At 45.1% G+C, this 12,627-nt stretch overlaps 1 protein-coding gene across 1 annotated transcript in view; it reads left to right on the top strand.

The window, feature by feature from the left end:
* The window catches only part of LOC147629437 (uncharacterized), a 42,755-nt gene extending 30,447 nt beyond the window's left edge, over positions 1-12,308 (top strand). Inside the window, exon 5 of the mRNA XM_086812714.1 lies at positions 11,601-12,308. Coding sequence (XP_086668840.1) covers positions 11,601-11,906 — 306 coding nt within the window. The 3' untranslated portion in view covers positions 11,907-12,308. The remainder of the gene's footprint in view (positions 1-11,600) is intronic.
* The last annotated feature ends 319 nt before the right edge of the window (positions 12,309-12,627 follow it).

The following is a 12,627-nucleotide window of genomic DNA, read 5'->3' as shown; positions in this document are numbered from 1 at the left end:
GTCTCTCCCGAACAAAATGATAGTGAATCTCAATGTGTTTCGTGCGAGCATGAAACACAGGATTCCTGGCCACAGCAATGGCACTCTGACTATCAGTATAGATAGGTGTAGGCTCCTCCATTGAAATATCCATATCAGTCATGAGACGACGCAGCCAAACACACTCAACAGTAGTAGTGTAGGCTGCTCTGTACTCTGCCTCACAAGACGAAGTGGCCACTGTGGTCTGTTTCTTGCTTAGCCAAGAAATGCATGAAGAGCCAAGGAAGAAACAATTTCCACTAGTGGAATGTCTGGTATCAAAATCACCAGCCCAATCTGAATCACTGTAAGCGTGTAACTGCATGTCACCCCCCTCAGGATAAAGCAATCCAAGAGACAAGGTACCCTGCAAATAACGGAATACACGCTTCACAGCTTGCCAATGTGACAACCGTGGGCTGTGCATGAATCTGCTCAACTGAGAGACTGCATACTGAATATCTGGCCTTGTATTACACAAGTAAATGAGGCACCCAACAACCTGAGCATATGTAGTGGCATCAAAGGAAACACTGTCATCTTGTAGTGACAGTTTCATCCCAGGCTCCATAGGAGTACTAATAGGCTTGCAATCCTGAAATTTAAACTTCTCCAGAAGTTTAGCAACATAGCGTGATTGCAACAACCCAATGCCTCTGTTATCCTGCACAAACTGTATGCCCAAATAGTAATGTACAAGGCCCAAGTCAGACGTGTCAAATGTCTGTTGCAGTATCTCCTTAAAAGCTGCAATTTTGTCATCATTTGATCCCATGAGCAAGAGATCATCCACATAAAGACTGATGACCAGCAGATCTGTCTCTTCTTTCTTTACATACAGAGTGGCTTCTGATGGACTGTTCACAAATCCCTGAGTGAGTAGAAAAGCATCTATTTTTGCATACCAAGCTCGTGGAGCTTGTTTCAAACCATACAAGGCCTTTTTCAGCCTGCAAACTTTCCCCTCATGACCATGTTCTGCAAATCCCATGGGCTGAAATACATAAACTTCCTCCTCGAGGTCCCCATGTAGAAATGCAAGTCTTTATGTCCAACTGGTGAACAACCCAACCACGATGTGCAGCCAATGCAATGACACACCTAAGTGTCGACATACGGGATGTAGGAGCAAATGTCTCCTCATAATCAATGCCCTTTTTCTATTCATTTGTGGATGCACGAGATAATGTGCATTGGAACAAAGCCATGCAGGATGAGTTTGATTCTATTAAAAAGAATCAAACATGGGATTTGGTTGATCTGCCCAAAGGCAAGAAAGCAATTGGTACTAAATGGGTCTATAAGTTGAAAAGACATGCAGATGGATCCATTGACAGGTACAAAGCCCGTCTAGTTGCAAAGGGCTATACCAATGCCTTTGTGGGACATCAATTCAAAATATGACAAGCACACATGACTGCTTCCACCCAAAAGATATGTGGTAGCCTTTTTGCCTTTAGCATACATCTGGCCATCTCCATGAGTGACCGATTCTTCCTTTCTGCAACCCCATTCTGCTGTGGAGTGTAAGGAGTAGTATATTGATGTTTTATACCTCTACTCCCAAGAAAGGAATTCAGCATATGTGACATATATTCCCCCCCTCGGTCAGAACTTAGTCTTCACCTTGCATCCTGACTCTGTCTCAGCAAGTGCTACAAAGGCCAAAAATGCATCATATACCTGTGATTTCTGTGTCAAAGGATAGACCCAGCATATACGAGAGAAGTCATCAATAAATGTTGCAAAATAGAAGCAACCACCTAATGACTTCGTTTGCATGGGACCACAAAGATCACTGTGTATAAGTTGCAACTTTGCAGTTGCTCTTAGAGCCTGATCACGTGGGAAGGAAAACCTGTGCATTTTTCCCAAAATACATCCTTCACAAATGTGATCTGGAGGCTTCTCCATGAGAGGTAGATCTGTAAACATGTTATGTCGCTGCATAAGCATAAGACTACCAAAATTTACATGCCCCATGCGAGCATGCCATAACTCCGCATCAACCATAGTTGGAGTAAGAGTGAATGCATGATAAGCAGACTGATCCACTGGCTGAAATGCATCCAACTGATAAAGTCCATAACATAATGTACCAGTAAGCATCAAGGTCAAGGCATTAGCTTTGTCTCTGACCATGCATTTATCATCATCAAAGTGGACTTGCATACCACAATGTGCTAAAGAAGAAATGGACAACAAATTCTTCTTTATCCCTGGTACATATAAGGCATCTGTAAGGCGGAGAATGGAGCCATCAATGGCTGTGAGCTGAATCTCCCCAATGCCACGAACTGGATATGAAGCATTGTTGGCACACTGAACAGTTTTGCCAACAGGGGCAGGGCCAACATGACTAAACAAATCCCTATGAGATGTGATATGCTTTGAGGCACCACTATCAAAATACCAAGTACATGCATGCTCTGTCAAACCGAGTGCCTGTGAAGACCAAGAGGCATCATAGCTGCATGTATAAAAACAGTAATCCCTGTCCTCAACAAAAGAAGCAGTCTCTGGAGGAGCTTTAGAAGCATCATTAACAGACATCCCAGCTTCCTTTGCCTTCTCTTTGGCAATCCTCTTCCTACATTCCGTGATGTAGTGACCTGGCTTCTTACAGTAATGACATTTGCCCTTCTTCTTGGGCTGTCCATCACTTTTCTTGGTATCCTGTGAAGAACCACCATCACCTGAATTTTGATTTGCACTCTTTGGCTGAGTTTTTCCTTTCCCCTTTTGACCTGTAGTAAATGCTTGTTCAGCATTTGTGTTCATATTCATATTCTTCCTCATTTGCTCCTCTTGTAGTAAGAGAGCAACAAGTTCCTAATATTTGAGGGGTTCAACAGCATTCCTCATGCTGAGGTTCAAAGAGGTATGAAAAGCCAAGTAAGATCTTGGCAAAGAGTGCAAGATGGTGGACACAAGCTGTGTCTCAGGAATAATCTCATCCACATTGATGAGTTGTTCTCTCAAATCCTGCAGCTTGTTTAAGTGGCTAGACATATCATCTCCTTCATTCATTTTCTGATTTTCCAGCTCTCTTTTAAAAAATGAGATCCTAGCCTCATTACGAGTAGCATACATCTGCTCCAAAGTCACCCATGCATTCTGTGAAGAGCCAGCTGAACGAATATGAGGTATAATGGACCTCTGTACTGACAATGCAATGAGTGACAAAGCTTGTGCATCCCTGGCATCCCATGTCTTTTGAGCATTTGTTCTTTGAACAGGCAATGGCTGTCCTGGAGCCTGTACCTGTTGTTCTCGTCCACGAGCACCCCCTTGGGGAGGAGTCTCTGGAGCCAATGGACCTGGACGTGGTTCATCACCACTAACAAAATCCCAAAGACCTTTTGCCACAAGCACATTTTTCAGCATAAAACTCCACAAGGAGTAGTTCGTGCCATCCAATTTGTCTTCCTTAGACAAATATGTGAATACATCACTTTGCTGTTGATTTGCCATTATGCTTACGCACAATGTTGTACCTGTTTACCAAAAAACCCAATAGCAGAAACCCTGATAATAACTGTACTCCACTGAATACAGTTCACCCAAATATGCCTGCACTCTCAATCCTCTGAATGTGCAGGTCAATGCACCAATGACTGAGTAGAGCAGCAAATGGCGTACACAATGCCAAAATGCCCCAAAAATGCCCAAATTTGCTGCACCCAAACTGTGCAAAAAACCTGTAGACTTCTTTGCTAGAAAGTCTGCCTGTTGTGCCTGTATATTTTCACAGAAAAAATAATATTGCCCAAAAACTGAATTTTTGATGCTTACCACAGATTGTCTGAGTAGCTTGTGGTACTTTTGCAGGTGTGCAGGTACAGTCGACTTGTACTACACAGTACTGTGGTCGGCTCTGACAGGTACGGAAGCTGTACAGGTTGCTGCAGCGTTGAGGCGACCAGGTACAGAACTCTTGAAGGCGGCGCTTACTGTACGGGCAGGTACAGTAGTTGTAGGCGACGCCTGTTGTTTTGCAGTACCCGACTGAAGGCGACCAGGTACAGAACTCTTGAAGGCGGCGCTTGACTGTACGGGCAGGTACAGTAGTTGTAGGCGACGCCTGTTGCAGTACCCGACTGAAGGCGACCAGGTACAGAACTGAAAGTGACGATTTGCAGGCGGCGCAGACTGGATGTACGGGCAGCAGGCGCAGAGGTGTAGCTGAAGGCGGCGCAGTCTTGTACTGAAGCAGAGATGTACGGAGCAGTACTGCCCTGCGCAGGTGTGTACGGACTGGTGCAGGTACACTGTACGGAGCTCTGCGATATCAAAGATAACGGGCAGAGCAGGGCAGAGCTTCAATGCAACACTGGCAGTGTACGGGTAGGGCAGAGCAAGCTTCAATGCTCTGATACCAATTGAAGGCAATGAAGGGTTAGGGTTAGGGTTTACACAAGCTCAAGCAGGCGTGGAAAACCAACACACAGAGAGAACACGACTTCAGTATGCTTGATTGATAAAAAGTGAAGTACAATAGCCACATAATAGTGACCCTAAAGATAAGTGTTCACATGTCCGGCCATAAATGTGCCGGGTGGACCAAAACACTTATAAACTGCATATAAGTGAAACTGAGCTAAACTGGGGGAAAAAACCTCCACTAACTGAAGTAAAAAGTGCCCCAGTAATCTACTGATGATCACTAGCACTCCTCTGGGTGCATACACAGCATAAAACCCAACAAAGGTGTCTCCTGCACCCCTATAAAGCATACCCTTAAGATATGGTGCTTGGGCCAAGAAGCTTCAATTTTAACAAGAGTGGTGCAGTTGATTGTTTGGTAAAAAATCACCATCTTGGGCAGACAAATGTAAAGGAAAACAAGCTGAAATTGCTGCTGAAAAGTGTTAAATTGCTAGGGCATATGTTGCTCTTGGTTTTCACTATTGGAATATGAGAGAGAGAGAGAGAGAGAGAGAGAGAGAGAGAGAGATTTTATTAACATCTTCTTTAGGTCAAAAAACGGCCTATGAGACAAAACCTGTGTACATCATCATCATGTCTCAATGGACATCAAATGGATACAAAAGGAAAAAAAGTACAAAGTACTCCATAATGTGGAGGTAAATCTCATACAAGGCTTTGGTTAAATACTGTGGGATGGGTGGGAGGGAGGGGGGTAAATACATTCAATAAAGCATCTAGCTCCAACGGGTGCCAATGACTGGGTGTAGGATGTCATACATCAGGTTACGGGCAAGATATCTCCCAATCTGTGCTAGATCAATCTGGGGTCTGTCCTCTCTGCTATGTCTCCTCAAGATCTCATCAATCTGTGTTCGGTGGAGACTTGGGGGGTGAGGGCCAAATGGGCGAGGGTGTCTCCTGGATCGTAGCTCTCTCGCTCGGGCTGATGTCACTCCTCTGGTAGTAGATGTGGATATAGTGCGTCTCTGAGTGACGCGGGTTTGGACCGAAGGAGCTGTGGAGGATGTCCCACCATTGAGTGGCTGGAAGAAAGAAAGTTGTATTAACGTTTGCAAAAGGCCAAAATGACATATGAGACCAAAATGTTACAACATGTCCATGGAATACATCATCATGGTATTGAAAGTAAAACTAAAAGAAAACTGAGAGAGAGAGAGAGAGAGAGAGAGAGAGAGAGAGTTATATTAACCTCTTCAAAAGAGCCAAAGGGTCTAAGAGACCAAAATGATGTATGCATAGTGTGACCCATAGTTGCCAGGCGTTTCATGAAACACGTTTCATAAACGATTCTTTCAAATTCCAGACGTTTTAAAAACGTTTCATATAAAGGGGGGAGTACAGGCCCCAAAATTTATATATAAGTTTATAATATGTAAAAAATATGTTGCCTTCCCTGCAAAACAATAGTAAACATGCATCATTTACACATTAAAACGTATTTACAAGTTAAAACGAAAGAATCTGGGTGACCTAGTTAAAGTGGGCAACTGACGAATTGGCATAAATAAACTGGTAACATCAAGAATCAAGATTTGGATTCCATCATCAATAATGGCTACTGCTCAAAACTCAAGAAATAATATATAAAGCAGTTTGCAGGCAAGAGTGACATAGTCCAATGAGCACTCAAAGTGATCACAAAAAGTTTGAATCTTGAGCTGATACAAAAAAAGAAAACTAAAGTCTGAAATACATGAAGTAAAGCATGCTGATAGATGCAATCATGCATGACAAACTAGAGGAGCATGATAGCCTAGAGTCCTCAATTCGGAGTCTGGGCACTCAATCCTCAACATCCTTGATGTCCTCATCAGAAGCGTCCTCGGTTGACTCAGCATCACTCTCGTTATCTCATATTTCACCAAGAGCCAAGGCAAACAAGGGCTAGACAAGCCAAGGAGTTGCTAAAGCAAAGGGGTGAAGGACTGCAGGTCAAGGGCAGAGATTTCTCAGCCAAGAAAGGTCAAGATTTCTGTATTTTCTTTTTAGATTCACATCATTCTAATAAAAAGCAAATACACCAGCCGTGGTGGGGGCCCTACAAAGGGTATTTGGGACCCAATACTGTGTCCTCTCTCTCTCTCTCTCTCTCTCTCTATTTTCTGCACATCTTCATTCAGTTTTGTGCGTTAATTCCGGCGTGAAAAGTGTGCTAATTTTCTGAGCATTGAAGTCACCGATCTTCTCCGAAGCTTCCACATGTTACAATATTTCACCTCTAACATGTCCATAGGTGCCTCTCCATCGAACATGTGGAAAATCCACAATCCACATGACTCCAAAAGCCTGGAATCAAAATAACCGTGTTGAATTGCGTCCACCCAAGACTATCAAATTGTCCAACCGTAAATTGGTCTAGACACTTAGTCTAAGTTCAAGAAGTTCCAAACTTCTCATCTCTCTTATCTACAATTCTGAGGGTGCATCATGCATCAATATCATTTGGCCATCATGACAGAGTGGGTTGTGAATCATAAAGCTTGTCACCGTACGAGTGATATGTCAATGCTCAGACCAAGGAAGTCCCTTATCTTGTTGTTACTCACAGTCTAGCATTGCTCCTCACAATTACCTAAGGTTAACTGTTCCAAAGCATAGAGTGTCTCAGACAAGAAACCCGCGAAATCTCAGAAGATCCTTTATGGGATACTCTGGCATCCCATACCACTAGAGCACACCCCACATAAAACCCTTGCTAAGCATGGTCATAGGTGGAATGGTCAACTTTTCCCCCTGCAACCCACCCTTGAAGCAATCGAATTCCTCTCTGAACACCAAGGTCAAACCTTAGGTTTTAACTTTAGGGTCAATCTAATCCATGCAAAGTCAAGGATGAAAGATACAACTATGTTGACACTCCTTGGCTTCCCTAGTCACCGCAATCGGCTATCTGTAAGCCATCCAAAAATCTCGATCTTGGATTATGACCATCACCACAAGATTGCCTAAGGTGGCACCCTGTCTTGGGTTTTGCCAATTTCCTACAAGAATGCTGGATAGACACTTGCCAACTAGTGGCTATCCAAACAACATGAAGGATTCATTGTAAAACTTGATATGATCTCTTCATCCTTGGCCCCGACACTATCCTTCCTTAGGGGATCTTGGATAACGCGCTCGTGTCTATCTCCTAGCCTTGCCGCTAGTGGCGGGTAAAATCCTAGCCATCCTGGTGGCTTCACTTTCCAAAGTCATCATCGGCGACTGAGTCCTCATCGTTACGGCCTGATGGCTTCATGGAATTACTGCCTACTGACTCCATATAGATCGGGTGCACATGAAATTATGCGTGCTAACAGAAAGGCGACGGGTTACGGGCGGGAAAGAAGTGAAAGATTAGGAAAAGCCTTAGAGGGTAGATGAGAAGGGGGTGACCAGAAAAAAGTTACTAAGGAGCAGCAGGTACAAATCGGCCTCGCATGTGAGTGAGAAGCACTTGTGTGTCCCCATAAATATGAGGCCAAGCTCCTTTATAAGAGAACTATAGGAATAAAAAGCAGGGAAAAAGCTGTCCCTCTTTTGGTGTTAAAAAAAAAGCAAAGCTTTTATTGTAAACTCCCAATGTAGCCTTCTCTTATTAAAAAAAAGCAAGCTTGCCCCACTTTTTCTACAAAAAGCTGGCTTGCACTTTTTTATAGCAAAAAGCTGGCGACCTAAAAAAAGCTTGCTTGCTCTTTTTTTAAGCCACACTTTTACTTCTCTCAAGCACCTGTGAGCTGCTCTCTCTGTGCATACCCGCAAGCTCTGCCCTCTCTCTACCCAGCTGTGATTCAGCCATGCACAAGCCCTGCTGCTGTTCTGGCTGCGCTGTAGACAGGCCGTTCTGCCCCTGTAAACTCCTAAAGTGGCCTTCTCTTATTAAAAAAAACAAGCTTGCCCCACTTTTTCTACAAAAAGCTTGCTTGCTCTTTTTTATAGCAAAAAGCTGGCGACCTAAAAAAAGCTTGCTTGCTCTTTTTTCAGCCACGCTTTTACTTCTCTCAATCACCTGCGAGCTGCTCACTGTGTGCATGCCCGCAAGCTCTACCCAGCTGTGATTCAGCCATGCACGAGCCCTGCTGCTGTTCTGGCCGCGCTGTAGACAGGCCGTTCTGGGCTGACTGCATATGGGCACCATGTCTAAGACCTTGGCTGCCCCCTTGCTTCCCCTGAAATGCGTCTGGCCACCTTTGATCAATGCCGTGCACTATTGGTTCCTCTAGCTGGTCTGGTCGTTCACATGGCTGGCCACCGAGGCTGGTTGTCTCAGCCCTCCTGTTGGCTAGCCTATCATGGCCGCCTTAGGGCTTGGCGAGCCTCCCTCATGGCTGGCTGCCTATCATGCACGCAAACCCGCTTCTGCTGTGCGTATATCAGCCCTGCTTCTCCCTCTGCTGTTCGCCCCTTGTGGCTGCCCCCATCTCATGTGAGCCCATCTATGCCTTGCTGGTCCTCTGCAGAGAGGTTCCCAGCTATAGACATGTTGTTCATGGTGAATTCCAGGACTACAAACCACTCTCCGCATATCTTGCAAGCCTGCATGAACAGCACAAGGGAAAAAAAGCATAGCTTTTGTGCACTTCAGAGCTTCTGTCCAGTAGGCACCAAAGGTGTTTTCTCTCCCTTTCTGCGTGTAACTATTTGGCCCTCCTAGCTCTATTTCAAATGATGAAACCCATGCCCGGACCCTGACAAGTGGAAGCAGACATGGGCACAGGGTCCATGAGGTTTGATTAAGAAAAGCACTATTCTTGGTCAAAAAGCAAGAAAAAGCAAAAAGTCAAACAAGGTTGACCGCAAGCCAAGGGCATCATTGGAAAGAGGAGACTGATCCGGACCAAAAAACTAAAAGACGCTTTCTCAAAAAGCAGCTCAAAGGCCAAAAAGCAAGGCCTTAAAGCCAGAAAAGCAAAGCACCAAAAGTTGAGTAATATTTTATTAATAAAAGTTAAAAGAGCAAAAGCAAAGGCAAAAAGGGAAAAGCAAAGCAAAAGCATGGACAAGCTTTTGGTAAAAAGCAAGGCTTCCCCAAGGTGTAAAAGAAGCATGAACCCCTCCCTTCTCATCATCCATGGAAGCTTGGAGTTTATCCTCACCTTCATTAACATCATCATGGATGAAGCGGGGGTGTGAAGCTCTCCATCATCTTTAAGGGTGGTCATCTTCATTGAAGGATGGAACTTGACATCCTCATCTATCAAATACCACCAGCTCTTGGGTGTGTGTGCCACCCGCCTTCAATCCATCAGGACCACCAACACCTGCTCTGCTGCCCATCTGTGCAGCCATCGTGCAGCTGCTGTTCGTCACTTGAAGAACGATTGTTTGTGCCATCTGTTTTCCACCTGCTGCCCACAGTTGCCTTGTGTTGGCTGCGTTGCCAATACTGGTACCAGCATTGCTTCTACAGCAGCCAGCGCTGCTCCTATAGCTGCTGTCGGCGCCCCTTCCCTGCCTGGCTGTGTCTACTAGCACCATTTGAATCATGGCCCAGCCAGCCTGTTGCACTTGCTGTCACCAGCCACCTGGCCGCCACCTGTTGCTGTACTGTGCACTGCCTTTCTGTCATCTGCAGCCAGCACCGTTGTACTGCTGTTCCAAACCCCCTACAGCAGCAACCAACGTTGTCTACAGCCGGTTGCTAGTGACATCGTCTACCTGCTGCTCCCTGTTTGGTTGCCATCTACAAAAGCTGTGCCACCAACTGTTGCTGCGAGCTGCCGTGTGCTTCCAACACCACCATATTGTTGGACAGAACTGCCTGAACCTGGCTGCGCCATAACAAGCGCTGCCTCTTGCTTGTGTGCCACTCAGCTCCGTCATCTGCCACCAGACAAAACTGCCAGCGCCATCTGTTATTTGATAATGTCGGCCGGCTTTCTTTTGACCTTGTTGGGGAACGCTTTCTACCTTTGGATTGGGCATTGAGTTTACTATTGGTCGCCATATACTTCATCATCTACACACCTCTTTTGTGTACCTCATGTACGAGCTTGGAATATTTAGACATGGAACTTGGATATGGAGCTTGGACTTGAAGCTTGGGCATGGAACTTGGACATGAACATGGAACTTGGACATATAGCTTGGACGTGCAAGAGATCTGGCCGACCTTCCGTTGGCCAGCAGAATACTCTACCCGACCTGAGCACTGTGTTGGCTAGCGTTATAGCTGCAGTCGACAGTCTCCTGTTCCATTCTGGGGTTCTCCTGGGACCTGCACACCACTGAGCTTGGCTCATGCCCAAAACCTGTCTTTTCCTGCTGCCTATCAGAGATAAGCTCTTGGAATGAGCATGCACATGTCTTGCACATGACAATTGCAGGTCTCGGCTGTATGGTCCATGACCTACATGCCCCCTGATGGTAGGCGCCATGGTCGTCTTGTGGGGCCCAAAAAAGTCTATATTGGAGGTGTGAGGGGTGCTGCGTCATTTGGGTCTCTGGATGACGGCGAAGCGCCAGTAGGTACAAGTTTAAGCACCTCTAATCTCTTTACTGCATCACCCATGAAAGGGGAACAAGACCATCACAGACGAGTCTGTGGCTTCTTAGGCAAGTTGGTAAGTATTCGAACTCTAGAGCATGCTGCTGCATCTTAATCTCCTCAGCTATGTATAACCTGCATATCAGTGCCTGCCCTCAGCTCTCCCATACTCAATCCAAAGGCAGTGTGATGATATTTTTGGCTGGCCAGTGGCGATCCTTGTGGCATGGGACATGTTTGTGGAGATATTCTGGTGCCTCAATGAAGCCTTGCTTAGAAACTGCTCTCTGTAGAATGGAGTGTCGTGGGAAGCTGTAGTGGGGTCAAGCATGTCCAACTCGTGTGAAGCCGGGTCATGTTTAAGTGGATAATGTGGTTGATCTCTAATCTCTCCCAAGAATGGGCTATATTAAAAAAGGGGGGAGGCGGTCCATGGGAAGGCCATGCATGTCAATCCAGCTGACAACCTGTGGGTGTGGGTGTGGGTGTGGGTGTGAGAGAGAGAGAATGTGTAGCTGTAGGGTTCTCTGTCTTCTTTCTGGCTTGCTTTCCGATTACTTAGTGTCACCTCAAAGAACAGGAATTTATCATTACTGATATCAATCAAGTTACTCTATCCTGTTAGTGCTGTGTCTAACGAATTGTTATTTTGATCTTTCAGCTACAAGCTGAAGCTGAAGTGTCTCAGCAGGGAGTGTATGAATCTTTGCTTCGTGACATGATGAACATGTTCGGGCGATGGGATTTCGACCCTGGTGATTTGGGAAATCCTTTTCCCAATAATGAAGCCTCCGTTCATATCTGGCATGGTGAAGAAGATTATTTGGTGCCATTGATTCTGCAACGATATGTCCATCGACGCCTTCCTTGGGTTCACTTTCATGAGGTTCCTGGGGCAGGCCACCTTCTGGCTGGAGTGGAAGGCTTGCCTGACCAGATATTGAAGGCTTTATTGCTTGAAGAATAGAGATGTGGACGTCTGTATGGCCTTTGTAGGTTGGTCAAATACATTCATCTTTAAAGGTAGGTGGGTCTTTGTACTTGTATTTATATTGCATCGTTGTAAGTCAAATAGACAAATTTCTTGTTTGTGGGAGATTTATGGGTACTTCTACCTATTTTTATTTACACAGCCATGAGCGGGTTTCCCCCCACTCCCTTGTGATTCAATGCTCTAATCACTATGCCACTTAGCGGGCGGAGATTGACTAAAGAAAGCTCTAGGGAGTTCAGTCAAGTTGGCACGTAGGGCATTTTGACTTTGGAGATTTTTGGAATGTGTCACGCCAATGGCCATGGACCTAAGTTAATTTTTTCCTTGCAGCACTCATTTTCTAGTAATTTTCACATTGAGTTTTTTTAAGTGTTATTAAAAGTGTCCTCCTTTGAATGCCAGGTTAACTGTCTTTTATCTATAAATTCAAGTTGAAGCCTAAATTTAGCCCAGTTGATTGTGATGCTTGATGTTTCGGAGGTTCTATGGTCTTGGTCATTGAGGTAAGGTATCATTGATGTGAATTATTCCTTGTGGAAGCACATGGCTTCATTGTGTGCAAAGTAACATATGTAGAAAAGTGAATTCATAGAAATGGCTACAAATCCCAAATGGCGTGGACGGTTTCAATTGACCAAAGCTGTTGTTATTCAACTCCTTAGCAGGTCATTTTGCAACAAGAGCTGAATGAAAA

Source organism: Cibotium barometz, chromosome 18 (genome assembly GCF_041138505.1).
Source record: "Cibotium barometz isolate CiBa-2024 chromosome 18, ASM4113850v1, whole genome shotgun sequence".
NCBI classification, from domain to species: Eukaryota; Viridiplantae; Streptophyta; class Polypodiopsida; order Cyatheales; family Cibotiaceae; genus Cibotium; species Cibotium barometz.
The sequence above is the reverse complement of the archived record's forward strand: the minus strand, read 5'-3'. Positions and strand labels throughout refer to the sequence as shown.